The 14750-nt window shown below is 38.7% G+C and overlaps 1 protein-coding gene across 1 annotated transcript in view; it reads right to left on the bottom strand.

Annotated features, from left to right (window-relative positions):
- Positions 1–273: 273 nt before the first annotated feature.
- Positions 274–14750, bottom strand: part of LONRF1 (LON peptidase N-terminal domain and ring finger 1) — a 28833-nt gene continuing 14356 nt past the window's right edge. Inside the window, exons 5-12 of the mRNA XM_081812889.1 lie at positions 13916–14156; positions 13722–13818; positions 12361–12475; positions 9349–9470; positions 6950–7108; positions 6688–6850; positions 3918–4070; positions 274–1606 (exon numbers count right to left, since the gene is read on the bottom strand). Coding sequence (XP_081669015.1) covers positions 1448–1606; positions 3918–4070; positions 6688–6850; positions 6950–7108; positions 9349–9470; positions 12361–12475; positions 13722–13818; positions 13916–14156 — 1209 coding nt within the window. The 3' untranslated portion in view covers positions 274–1447. The remainder of the gene's footprint in view (positions 1607–3917; positions 4071–6687; positions 6851–6949; positions 7109–9348; positions 9471–12360; positions 12476–13721; positions 13819–13915; positions 14157–14750) is intronic.

The following is a 14750-nucleotide window of genomic DNA, read 5'->3' as shown; positions in this document are numbered from 1 at the left end:
TTATATTTGGAAAATCCTACCTGGGAAATTGGGATCTGATGATGTTTAATCAAGGAGTCTCAAATGGGGGGGGGGGTAACATGAAGAACTTTGTTTTATCCTAAAGGGACATGGCTTTTCTAAATGTTGAAAAATAGTACTTTAAAGGACTGTTTTAGGGCCTAAAGCCACCTTAAGACACTGCACTGTTTGGTCAAAAATGACCAAAAAAAGTATTTTGAAAGCTATAAGCTTATATCTCATGTCACAAAACAATATGACACTGACCTAAAATTTAAGGAAAAAATTATTATGAATTTAGCTTTTATTCAAAATTAAATAAGCAAAAGCAAAAGTTTAAGAAACTTTTACAAAGTACTTACATAAAAGAAAGTTAATAGGGACAGTCACAAGTTTGCAACAAATAATTACAAAAGTATCTAGGGCAGCATGAATATAAACCATGTCACAGCATGGTGATCTAATTGTGATATGAATAAGGCATAACTAACATTTGCACCAAGACCAGAATTAAAAAATAAAACATACTTTAAAAGCTTAGTTCTACATTAAGCTTCTTCTCTTCCCCCAGATCCTTAATGGGTTTATCCTATGTAATTCTTTTAAACAAACACATCATGTCAAACTATAAATTATATAGATGGGCAGTTAATGTGAAAAGCCCCCTAAAATGTACAAACTAACTGGTACTGAATTGAGTTCTCCATTTACCTTTATGTACAATTAAATGTAAACCATATTTTCACAGTTTTAAGTGTTTTATGAATAGATGCACAGTACCATGGCAGGTTTGCAATTGTTCCTGAAAACTGGCTCTAGGTTCTGCATCCAAAGCCTGTTGGCCTTTAGGACGCAAGTATTTACATAAATAAGAAACTGTGTCATAGTCCATGGTCAAGACAGTTCAGCAAGAGCAGTATTTCCAACCAAGAGAGATACTCAATACCATAGTTTACATACTTGTGCAAATAGAAGCATTAGGACAGATATATCTGAGGCGAATTCAACTTGCAAAAACTTGTGTTGCTACTGTTGTAAACTTGGGCCATAACCAACCCTCAGCAAGGTCTGCTCTCTATGGCTTTTTTTTTTCTTTTAAAATTTTAAAGCCAGAGAAAATGCACACACACGCGCGCGCACACACACACCCCACATACACACAGTTCTCATTTTGTTTTAGAATATGGTACATAGTGCAACTTCATCACAATGTAGAGGTTTGACACACATTCAGTGCGTGTTTTTCTGTGCAAGTTCTTAGTGGTCTAAGTCCTAGTTGAAGGTATTCATTTGCAGAACCACATGATTCAGGAGGTTGAAGAGAAAAAAAAAAAAAAGGTTTCATTATATTTCTCAAACCAGCACTGGATGTGCAAAAGGCAGCAGACAATCTGGCTGTCAACACAGCCAGATTAGGGTAACTTTAAAGGAAGATCCAAGCAGTTAGTTACTTAGATTGGTCTCTAGAAAAATAGGTCAGTATGTGCTGTATCTTTGTCAACCGTTCTTTCAAAGACTTCATTGACAAAACGGACAGCTGGTATCGGGGATCTACAGGAAGAACTGCAAGAAGCCACCAACACCATGCGGGTCCATTAGGGGTTGCCTAAAAATAACCAACAGTTGATAGTATTAATAAAATACATATCTATGTAACAAACAGTAACAAATCAACAAGCTACTCTTCATTGAGCGCTTTACTATGTGTCCGATCCTATCTCAAATTCTTTTAATAAGCATGTAAGGAAGGCTATTAAGCCCCTACAAAATGGGGAAATAGACAATTTACATTTCTGGTGTTCTGAGACCTGACTCTATGGCCAGCCCTCTTTCCTCTGACCCGCGCTGCCTTACGGCAGGGTTCTCACTTCGGGGCTGCTGACATGTGGGAACGTTCTTCAGCAGGATGTCTGACCTCTATCCACTAAGATCCCACTGGTAGCACCTCGCGGCGGTGACAGTGAAAGTTGTCTCCAATTACATGAGGAGTGACGTAGCAAGGGAAAAAGTAGCTGAGCTGTCAAAGAATAAGACACTGCCCCAATGGGCCACAGGGACAGAACTGTCCTAACTGGGAACTACTTTCTTAAAATACATATTTAAAGCATTAAGCTAATCAATATTTAAAAATGCCTTCAAAGCACTGTGGAATGCTAGGCAAGATACAAGAAAAGGTCTCAGCCTCTAGTTTTGTTTGAAAAATCAACATTTCCAGCAAAGAAGTCCTTCTGATGTTGCAAGGGCTGTCTAGTGGCTATTGAAAGAACTTGGAATTTATACAAAAGAATTTCACACTTGATTGTTTTTTACTGGAACCCGAGGTTTCAGAATGACAAAAGGAGCTCCCGAGATCAAGGTGGATCCCTCTAGCATCCAACTAGAGTTGCTGTATTTGTGGACTATCTGTTCTCAGCATCACTACCCCCTCCCTCTTGCATTTCAGAGCGGTCAGAAACATTTCCCAGAATCCATTCCCTCACAGGGTTCTGGGTTAGACTTGGCTAAGGAGAGGCATACTTCAGTGAGATGTGGAAGCTGGAAGAGAAGAAACCATTGTTCTCGGCCGGTATTGGAAGATCTGCAGAAACCTTCTAGAGAATTCTTAAGAACCACCTGCTACAGACTGATACTGGTGGGTACCCCCCTAGTCTTCCTAAGAATTACAGCAACTTCTCTGAAAGGTCTTGAGAAGATGGTGCTTCACTGTATCAGGCTGAGATCTATGGTGGCAGGTTCCCCATCTCCCATCAGTGATGTCCCTGATCTTCACTCCTCCAGCTCTGCCAACAGCTGCGTCAACTCTACATCCTACAGTAACCGCCCCCCCAACCCCGGCCTGGATTATACAGCGTGGGGGCTTTTGTTTGCCTAAGTCCTGACTCCCAACAATACTACCAGAGAGCAGTGCTAGAGGACTGAATAATAATTCAGTGAAAGTAAGGCTGAGTTTTTACATTTAAAATATACTTGTTCGATTTTATGATTATCAAAGGCTATTTCGATTACGTCTAATCAGATTCAGGCAGCCAGGATAAAACAAATGTGTGGCAACTGCTAGGATGCGGGACACAGAAGGAGTACTCAATTCGGAGATGGTCTGATGTTAGAATTGCAAGTTCTGTTGAAGGATTCAACTGGGATTCAGACAGACTTAGGCCAGCCTTTGAAAACCAGAATGAGGCACAGTGTCCATCTTCATCTATTTATTTACAGCCATTCCATTATGAAATCTACTACCATCTGACCATCAACATTTTATCCCAATTAAAACACTTAGCTCTAAAAGTCAGTGTTTTGATGGATCGATCTATCCGATTTTCCAGAATGGGGATACTTCTTTTTGTGCGTCTTACAGTGCCTACTGCACAGAAAGTGCCTTCTATACATTAAACTTAAACCCTAAGTACTTCAGCAAGACCATCAAAACAATAGTTTCCTGAGGAGTGAAGTATTAAATGGGAAGAGACACAAATGAATTGAAGTAGCAAGGAAAAAAGTTGGAGATGAAAGCAGACTTCTAGAAAGTACAGAAAATAAGACCTCTCCCAACTGTCAAAGAACAGCTGACTGGCTCCAAGGCCAACTAGGTCTCTTAATCACAATTTACTAGGTGGGTGCATTTTACTAGAATGTTCCACCTTTCATTCCTTATCCCTCCTTCAAGCAAATCCCCCATGAAGGGCTTTCTCCTTCTGTGCGCTCACAGCTACCTCAGCTGACAACTCTGTCCTTGCCCATTCCTACACAAATTGTAATGGATACCACTGGTCTGGAGAATATGGTCATGATTTTAAAGACAGCAGGGACAAAGGAAATGCTGTGCAAAAGGGAAAAAAAAACTTAAAAATCCACTAATTTGAGTTTATTTAAAAAAAAAAAAAGTGAGACTTTTGGAAACAATATCAAAGCCATCATACCTGAAGGTTTTCCTCCCTCCCGGGCATTGAGCCAAAGTGCTGAAGAATTTGGCTTCGAAATCGGTCTCTTAAATTCTGAAACCAGCTGCAGGCTTGTGAGTATACCAAATCATGAAGCTGTTTGAGATTCTTGATCTCCTCTTCATTCTCAACCTAGAAACACAACAGTCAATAAGACTTGTGTCTAGTGTTCTGTCCATTATCCCTAAAAACAATAAAAATTTAAAAATAGGCAATACCTATTTCAGTGCTGGATCAGAGTATTACACAATACACGTTATGCGTTTCTGCCTTACCTAGTGCCCGTGGCCAGACGAAGGCAGCACCTGCTGAGCGCCAGGCCGCCTTGTCGAGGAAGCAAGGCAATACTGCAGAACCCTCCCAACAGCCCCCAGCTGGGAGTGGTACTCCTGAGAGTGAGGTCTACAAGAATTTGGAATTCCTTTTTGTCTTTATGGATTAATGGCTTTTGAAAATGGCAGAACAAGAAGGAATACAGTTGCTGCAATAAAAGGGAAGACTGGGGGGGCAGAGTTTAAGACAGAGATAACATGGCAGAAAGAAGCATAATGACACCTTGTACCGGGGAACTGGATTAAAACAAGAAACTAAAACCAGTATATCAAAAGAGAGAATAGATTATGCCACAATGAAGTGCTTGCTGTGAAGGCCAAGCCTGGGGCTGCCTCCATCATCCCTCCCTGCACCCTGCAGACTATTGCAAACACAAAATTAAATGCATCAGCCTTGAAGCCTAAGATCCAGAAGGAGTAGCCTCACAGAACACAGGAGAGAAAATAGAGCATTAACTCCTCCATCTTGCATTGATTTCTTTAGCACACATTTCTATCCCACTCGCTCTGTGCCAGGGAGCGCTGAATTTCACATACATTAACTCATCTGAACAAATACCAGGCCTGACTCAGCCTTTCATACTTTTATAATGACTCACTATAAAAACAACAAAGGGACTCTGAAAACATACTTTTTATTTGTGAAAGATTTGAAATGAAAAATACAACTAAAAAGCACCTGCTTTTTGCACAATGTGAATGTACTTAATGCCACTGAACTATAGACTTAAAAATGATTAAACTGGTAAATTATGTTAATAAAAAGGTAGAGGAACCATACAGTTGAATTCTGGTCTTGGAATGACTATGTAAGATTCAGTCCCCTGCTAACACACACTAGTCTTGACAGGAGCTAGAAATAACCCTGTGACTTGTTAAAAACTATTAAAAAAGAGAACTGCTACTTTGCACCCTTCCAAAATTCAAGCAAACAAACCAGGGGCTGCAGAAAACAAGAAATGACAAAAAGGCTAAATGCCTGAGATGGAAAACGGAGCTGGCTAAAAGCAAGCAGAACTTTAAGACTTCAATAGAAGTCAAAGAAAACAGAAATACTACACTAAGGAAAAAAAGAGAATTGAGAAGCTTTTCCAGAAGAGACAAGAAATCATTACATAGATGAGGCATTAAGATGAAAAATTATTAGACATTTCTAAGACTACAGAGAACTGTTTTTAAACATCAAATCCATAATGCTTTCAATATGCTATTCTGTTGTCCCATATTTATATATAGTCATAGGGTTAGCCATATACTCAAGGGATTTTGTCATCAAATCCAAATGTGAAGATGTAAACTTACAAAAAGCTAAAATGGGGCATTACTTTTACAAAGAATATCGCCTTTAGTGCATGATTCCATTAACCAAGCATTCCGGAGGCACAGAAAATATCAATCAGCTCAGAATTTCAACTCACACGATACTTTGTGCCATAGGCCAAAAGAAAAGTGTCCCCATAGCATCTTAATAGTAAGATAGGACAGGCGATATCAGACTGAGTTTACCAGAGAGGCAAGAGAGCATAATGATAAAGCACAGCACTTGGGAGCTAGAGCGCTCGCTTTAAGTCATTTTTATTACTCTACCTATAGGATCTTAGGCAAATTAACACTTTTTTACCTTCCTCATCTGCTAGCTGAGTTTTGACAATTCAATGAGCTTACGTTTGTAGAAGTGCCTAATGCGAGCATTCAATAAACGTTTAAAATGAAGGGCCCAGATAAGTCTATGAACAGTGAGAGCTTAAGATCAATGGTTTTAGAATGTCCTTCCAAATGAAACTGCCTTTAATTTGGTACCTAAACTAATTGCAGATGGTGAATTAGATACTGGAAACATCAGAGGGCCACATTAACCCTGTCCAAGAAGGTTATCACAACAAACCTCCCCAGGTAAGCTATCACCAACAAGTATAGTGATGGTACTTTCTCAGTGATGTCCTAGACTTTGAACACATCACCCAACTGTGTCTCTTTTATCATTAAGGTTATGTCACACACATCCAGAACAGTTTTTAAAGGATTTTGTGTTTACATTTATGTCCCGTTTCAATCTGCTGATTACATCACTTCTGGCTACTGAATTTAATTAAAAAGGGCAGGGATTCTTAGATGGGTTGCAAGTTCAGTCAACTGCTGTTAAGTGCCCACCATGTCCACATCCACCTGGGACCATGCTGGTCGTAGAGCCTGGAGAAATGAAGATCTACGTGCCGGACACCCAAGTCTGCCTGGAACTCTCAGTGAGTAAGAGCAAGATAAGCAAAAGGTAACCTGGAGCTGATCTGTTTAAGTATCAATGAGGATCTCTGATAGGAAGAACTGTTTTATGTGCCTGGAAAAATACCAGCCTATATGCCTGTACAATGCCTAGGGCAGAGTATACCGAGGTGTGCTAAAAAAGCATTTTTTCATACCTTAACATCTTCCAGATATTCAATGTCTGCAGTGCAATATCCATCTTTCATTCCTCTTTTTAAAACCCTAAACCGCTTTCCTCCAACTGTATCAACCACAGACCTTCCATCAGGTAAGAAATGTACATTCCTAATTTGTAACATACAACCATAATCTGCAAAACTAAAAGAGAAATTCTGATTAATATCAAAGTTCAAACAAGTGTGCAAGTTCTCAATATTCAAATATAAACAAAAATATTTATGTACAAAAAAAGCATACCTATTTTGTGTATCGCTGACACACATCCCAAACTGTTTAGTTCCAGTTTGTATACTTCTTCGTATCATCAGTCTATATCTTGGCTCAAATACGTGAAGAGGGCAAGGCACAGTGGGGTAGGCCATAGTGCAAACAAATATTGGAACATTCTTGGTCAAGCTGAAGAAGAAAAAAGTTTCATTATCACACATCAGAACATGAAAATGAGTGAAGCCTGCAACGTTATAATATAAAAAATGAGCTCTAAATGAGGTGATTTTTATTTTTGCCAAGAACAAAAATCAGCATCTCCTTCATTAAGCTCACACAGATGCAATATTAATACTAAAAATCTGTGATCCTTTTATAAAAGTAAATCTGAATTTAAGATACCAGGTTATTATATAGAACAAAATTATCTTTACAAATAAAAAATTAGTATTTTGTATTAAAAATCTGTTTAAAATATATGTAACCTAACAATCTTTTATCCATAAAATACTCTTAGAGAAGGAAAAATGAGCTCCCACAATAGACAAAAAGCAAATCCTTAAGATTCTTAGTGCATTTGAAAATATTTTAATGCACTATCAAAAACAGATAACTCAGTAACTAATGTTCCCTGCCAGATTGGCAGGAAATAAGAAGGATAAAGGCAACGCCCAGTTCTGGCAAGGTTGTGGGGAAAACTGGCAGTGTGGAGAGTGGTTTGAAACCGTACAACCATGCTGAAGAAGAATCTGGCTGCATGCGTCGAAAACTTTAAAAAGTTCATATCCTTTGAACTTCTAGAAATAATTCTATAAGCACTTTAAGACTGTTTATTGTAACATTGTATACAGTAACCAAAACTCAGAAGAGGGGACTAGTAAAATAGACATAACCACAAAATGAAACACTGTGTTTTCATTAAAAGATCTGTACGTGTTGACTTGGAACAAAATAAGGAGATTATAGACTAATATGAATAAAATGATCCCATTTTTGTTTAAAATGTATTTATAGATTGTGACCTCCCTCCTCCCCTCCCCCTACAGGCTCATTTACAGTATTTTCTAGGTTTTTTTCAAAAAGACATAATGATGTATAAGTAATATTCCGTAATACAAGTGCTAGTTCCTCTTTTAAAAATGTGTATTCTACCATCACTGAGCACTCTATTTGGTTTTCTTTCAGCTCTTATGTTGACAAACAGTATACCTATTAATTAGGAAAACTTTTAAGTACCAGGGGATGAGCTACCTCTTTAAAAAAACAGCCTGTTAGTAAGCAGCAAGACTCCCTCCAACTTCCCTGCATCACACTCAGCACCCCCTCCCGTGACTACTTCATCTCTCATTGGAAGATTCCACTCTTCTGCAGAGTCTGGTTTTGTCACTATATTTAAGATTTCAAAAGTCTATCTGAGGCTTTCTTACATCCAGCTTTTTGCACTGTTGATCAAAAAGGTTCATAATCCTCATATCAGAATATTTTCTATCCTAAAATCATACAATAAAACCCATGGAAGACAAATCAGTGTCCATTTCGGTAAAGAGAAGATCGGAAATCGTTCGTCTATGGAAGGCCACTGGCCCAGTGAAGACAGTCGGCGGACACATACTAAGTTTGCAAGCACAACTTTTTCTTAGAAAGTAAGAAAAAATGTATTTTGAGACATAATGGAAACAAAAGGGTATGAAGGAAAAACAGCATGTGAAAATTGCAATTCTGTTCTTCAGAGTGAAAGAAAAAGAGTTAAGTACCTAGGAGAGAAATTTAAAGAGACTCGTGACTGGAGCAAGAGGGAAAGACACGAAGGGAAAAGAACAGAAGAGGACAAGGAAGAAAGAATACAGAACACAAGCAGGTCCAATCTACCCAGCCCCGACTAGGCTTTGTGTGCTCCCTCTTCATAGGGACCAGCTGTACTACTCTATCCCCAAGTTCCCTCCTGACTCTAACTTAATCTGCTACCCGTCAGTAATCTTCACTAACTGAGAAGTGGGCCCCTAAATCACTCTCTCCAATTTCAGTCTCAGGCCTCAAGGTCCCACCCCCTTCCTGGCCTCTAAGAATCAGGCCATTTCTCCTCAACCCTCTTCTTGCCCTGCCTTCGGGGGAACAAAGGTACCTGAGGGCTCCATTCCCAGTTCCAATGCCTGAAGTCACGGTAGGAAATCCCCCCTCTGCCTAAAAACCTGCTTGGGGCAAAGAGTTGAGTCGACAACCTCCAGTGGAAGATCTGGAAGTTACCAAAGAAACTTTTAAAGACTTCTGTCTGTGGAGGAGAGGGGGTTAGCTGACCAGGATTTGTTTAAAAAAGACGCCTTTGGCTAGACTGGGTTGAACTCCAGACAGGATCCAGCTTGCCGGGAGGAAGTCTCTCCTTACTGGGTCAAAGGGCGGGGATTACATTAACTTTATGAGAAGAAACTTACTGTGAGAGCTCAGCAGTTTCTTCATCATCTATTTTTTTTCTCTCAGACAGCTCATCAGGCAGATACTTCACTATCAATTCTTCCAACAGCTGTGTGACACAGTACCTCCTATCTGCTAGATACTAAAAGACAATATTATTTTACATTCCAGTGCTTTTCCTACAGTATAAAACAGGCAAAACAGTTGAGCTGCATAAAGCCTTAATTACATATTTACACAGTCGATTCTGAATGAACGGGTGAGGGGGAAGGAAGAGGACAATGGATGGCGCTAAACAGGTCCACCTGCCCAGGCTGTGTCCAAGACCATTCAGGCTACACGGCTGCAGCAGAAACTGCGCCCTGTGCACAAGACCCTGGTCTGGCTGTGGCCACAGATCCTTTCTTAGCAGTCAGGCCTGCCCTACCCGCTCCTCACACAGCTCCTGGCTACTTCAAACTGGCATTTTTACCTGAGAAACAAAAATCAGCTAAGGAATAGAGAAAATAAGGCCCTTGCCTTAAGAAAAGCAAAACTATTCCCTCTTTGGTTCCCGATTTCAGTGGCAGAGTTTCCAGATCATTTTTCTTTCAGATTTTCCTTCCACTGTCACCTGCTATCACTCAGCCCCCCACTCTATATAAAATGGTACATTTGTACTACTCAACACTCGGAAAAACTGCTAACAGCCATCCCTCTCCCTCTGAGAAGCCTGCCTATCCTGCAAGGTCTGGCTCCAACTTTACCTTTTCCACAAAGTCTGCCTTAACTATTTTTCTGTCTCCCACAAAGCCCACTTTTACCGCCTTTACCACATAAAAGGCAGTTATCACACCCTGCACTGTGTTATATTACATGGACAAGGAGACGTTCTATTTCTGCAGATAAGTTAAAAACTGCTTACGGCTGGGGACCAGGTCAAAGTGTGTATACAGAATTTTGGAACAATAAAATGACCAATATAAATTTCATAAAACTAGCGAGGAACAACTCTTGGGAGACAATCACAAGATAAAGAGAAGCCATACTTTTAATCTGCAGATGCAGCAAAAATAAGGGTTTGTCATTATCCGATGAAGAACAGAGGAGGAGGAGGAGGGAATGTGAGGGATTGGGAAACGGGAAACAGGAGTGGTTGTCAAACTTTAGCATCAATCAGGGCTTGTTAAAATGCAGATTGCTGAGCCCTAGCCCAGAGCTTCTGATTTAGTGGCTCTGGAGTAGGGTCTGAGAATTCGTATTTCTAACAAGTTCCCAGGTGAAGGGGAACACATTTTGAAAACCATGGGGCTACATATTCTATATAACAATATATAGTATAATACTCATGTACTAAATTTGGGTAAATACCACCTCTCTTACATTACCGAGAGGAATCTAAATTTGTACAACATTTCTGGGGGACCTAGGCAACACAGCAATTGGTTTTGAGTCTTAGGAATATATGACTTTTGATCAGTAATTCAACCTTCCAGAAGTTTTATCTTAAGGAAACAAAGATGCAAAGCATAGTATTTAAAAAAAAAAAAAAACACACCACTTAACATACTCAACATTAGGGAAATGCTAAACCAATGAACTATTCTGCTATAAAAATCCTATCTTTAAAATACATTCAAATGAAAAAAATGAGCAAAAGAAAATGACAAGTGGGAAAAGGGTAAAACTATATAGCATATCGATTTGTTCTTTAAAATATATATTAGCTTTTACCTATTATACAGGGTATCTTTAGGACACAGGATAAAGTTATTTTCAAACAGGATGTTAATTGTATTTTTAAATAATATGCTTATTTTGTTTTCCTTCAAACTCCAGACATTTTTTTAAGGCGAGCTATCTCTACATTTAAAGCCACGTATCTAATTAACTTGAGAAAAAATGTAATAAATACACTACAGAGTATCTAAAAACCTGAAAACAGAGGAAAAACAGCATAATTAGAGTACTTCACCTGAAAGTATATCAGCTGAAATGTAACTAACAAACTCTTTGTGAAAATTCTGTATATGGTTTTATGTCTTACATACTGGCTCGTTATGTAAGACCCGTATCAAATGTAATAATACACATATGCTATTATGGTATCTGTACAGAGCTGCATTTTCTACGTAGGAAATAACTATGTACATTCAATTGCAAAATGTCTTATCAATTTTTCATTCATATTTGGAAGGCACTTTTTTCTTTAAGCAATCCTGTCACCCACAGAGACTGGATCACTCTCCCTGATCAATGCTATCCTTGCAGTTGGAGCTTACCTCACCTTATGGGGGCTCTAGTCACCCAAGCAGGACTGGGAGAATGCTTTCTTCCCATTGGTTACAGAAGATATGCACCTGACATCTAGCTATTTCCCTAACACAGGTGACTAGCATTGACCATTGACTATACAAGGGGTGTGGGAAGCTGTGCCTCCCTCTCTTCTGTCCAGTATACCACTTTCTAGAACTGGGCTGCCCAAAGAGTAGCCACCAGTCACATGTGACCATTTACATGAGAATTAATTAAAATACAGTTCCTCAGTCACACTAGCCACATTTCAAGTACTTCATTACCACATGTGGCTCGTGGCTACCATGTTGGACAGCACAGATATAGAGCATTTACATCAATGCAAAAAATTCTACTGGACAGAGTTGGTCCATACCTTAAGGGGACAGGCCTAAGGCTGAAATCTAGCCTATTATTAAGGGTGGGAGACAGGGCAGTTGGGTTTCCCCAATACTGTCATCATTAAAATGGAACCAATTCTAGACCAGGTACTTGGCCATCCCCCACCTTGTTAAAAAATAAATAAAAAAATAAGTACATGGGCCTTGGTCTCCAGGACCGCCCTACTTTCCCCTATGCTCTCTAAATTCACATTTCTCCAGCACTAGCATTTGGGTAATGAAACGTTATCCTTCTTGGTCACGTAGCATACATAATGTAACTTATTCTGAACATGATAATCACTGTTTCTGTGGCCAAATAGAAATCAATGTTGCCAAGCTTAAGAACAATAAACAGATAAATATACAAATGTTTACCTCTTTTAAGCTCTCTTTGCAAAGAGGACAATATGGTGTATGATCTAAACAACGCTCAAGGCAATTCTTACAGAATGAGTGTCCACAAGGGGTTGTTACTGGCTCAAAAAACAACCTGAAATCAACCAAAATACCTATTAGTTTTCACGTTAAACTATCCATTGGAAAAAGTGAACAAATAATGGAACCATTATTTGGAAGGAGGGTCTAGTGGGCAGGAGAGGAAGAAGGGGCAGTGATAAATATAATTATACCCCCCTGAACCTTTTAAAAGTTTTCATCAACAGGGGTGCCCTGCCAAGGGCCTAAAGCTATACTGACTAATGGAACAGCCACTCACCACATGGGGCTACTGAGCACTGGAAATGTGGCTGGTCCAAGCTGAGAAGTACAATAAATGTAAAATACCAGATTTCAGAGACTATGTGCAAAAGAAATAACGTAAAATATTCACAATTATTAGTTGTATAGATTCTTATTTTATCATCACTTTAAAATGGCTTCTTAATATGCTTATAAAAGCCTTATTATGGAAAATTCATTAAAAAGAATAACCCAATAAACCTTACAGTTGAATCTTAAATATTAGGCTTAACACCATATGTAATAAACAATATAGAAAAAACTGATTTTACTTATATTCTAATTCTTTCCTGAAACATGATACTTCTGAATTTCCTAGAAGTATTGTTAGATATATAGGTACTTGAGAAGTCATCTGGCCTCCTGCCCTCACCTCACGGATGAAGAAGCCAAGGCTCAGAGGTAGGGGACCTGCTTGGAACTCAGCTAATTCCTACCAGCCTGATGTGGCCCGCACCAGGTCTCCTGACTCTCCATGCACTGTTCCCTTGACTCCACAACAACTTAAGTGGAAAATGTTCTTTCAAAGCTATTAGTCTTCTAGAATTACAAGCATTCTGCATAATGGAAATCTTTAAACAATTCTACTTAAAAAGGATTTTGTAGTTAAGATACAAAAACAAGACAGAATCATATACACACAACATGTTGTTAGAATTTTGACCCAAATCTGAAACCATGGATATATCTATATTTCAATAATATGTGTAACTTCTATAGTACTTCCCAATTTCCTAGACACTTTTTTATATTTAAGTCACGTGATTCTTACACCATCTGCAACGTAGGCTATGCAAATACTGACCACACTTTCTAAGTAGGAAAAATCCAAATAGGGTTCAGAGATTATTTGTCCAAGGTGTGCAAGGTATTTCTATCTTTTGATTTAGTCCAGTATTCTGTCACTGTACAACACCTATTAGAGTAGATTACCTTTATCTACTCTGTATTTTAATTAATATAAAATATTCATCATTTATAAAACTTTATGTACTTACCTCATGCAGAGAGAACACTCAAAATCTGAGACATCAATTAATTCTTCTGGGATGTGACCAGAAGTTAATGAAAATGTACAGACTTCATTGCGAGTTTCTATTAAAACAAAAAGACAGGACTATCTTTAGGAAAAAGTTTAAAGACCATTCTAAACAAGTAAATGTGTTCTCTATGACTGTAGTGACATTTTTACCTCCTTGTTTTTTAAGCTTATTTCTTCCGTCTTCATCTACAATCACATCCTGGTCTAAAAGAGACAACTTTCTTTTCAGCAGAGCACCTTTTTCTTGAACAGAGAGTAAAGGTTCTGAGGACACTCTTTTTAAACAGTCCTCTCTGGCAGGCATTTCTGTTGAATGTATAGCCTGTGCTGACCAAGTACGGTTCAGGCTTCCTCTGATAAGCTCCGACGTGACCTCTGGTACTTCTTCGTTCTACAAAAATATAATAAACAAGGGTAACTGTATTTCTTCACAATTCTTTATTGCTCTCACCAAGAATCAACTGAAATTCCAATGTCTCATAAGGTTCATTTTACTGTTCAATTGAGAACACCAACTTTTAATTCTAAAACCCTGATAAATAAATGACTTTTGCCAGTAATTATGTAGCCCTAGAGGTCAACCTGATATGTTACAATGAGGTTTATGCAGTTATGCTAATATACTTGTTCCAACCCTGAGGCAACTAAAATAAATACCGTGTTCTACATTTTCCACAAGACAAAGTTTTCTGATATGCAGGGTGAACTAAAATTGTGATTAATGAACAAATATTTTACATAAAAGTTTAGTGTAAAATAAAAGGCTACAGACAAAATCTAATTAAGACAATGCTTAATAGGTATAAGACTGTTGAATCACAGACCTGTACCTCTGAAACAAATAATACATTATATGTTAAAAAAAAAAAAAAAAAAAGAAGATAGCAGGAGGGGAAGAATGAAGGGGGGGAAATCAGAGGGGGAGACGAACCATGAGAGACTATGGACTCTGAAAAACAAACCGAGGGTTCTATAGGGGAGGGGG

Source organism: Leptonychotes weddellii, chromosome 2, assembly GCF_054177405.1.
Source record: "Leptonychotes weddellii isolate Sample4059 chromosome 2, ASM5417740v2, whole genome shotgun sequence".
NCBI classification, from domain to species: domain Eukaryota; kingdom Metazoa; phylum Chordata; class Mammalia; order Carnivora; family Phocidae; genus Leptonychotes; species Leptonychotes weddellii.
Note: the sequence above shows the minus strand (reverse complement) of the source record. Positions and strands in the feature narration are given on the sequence as shown.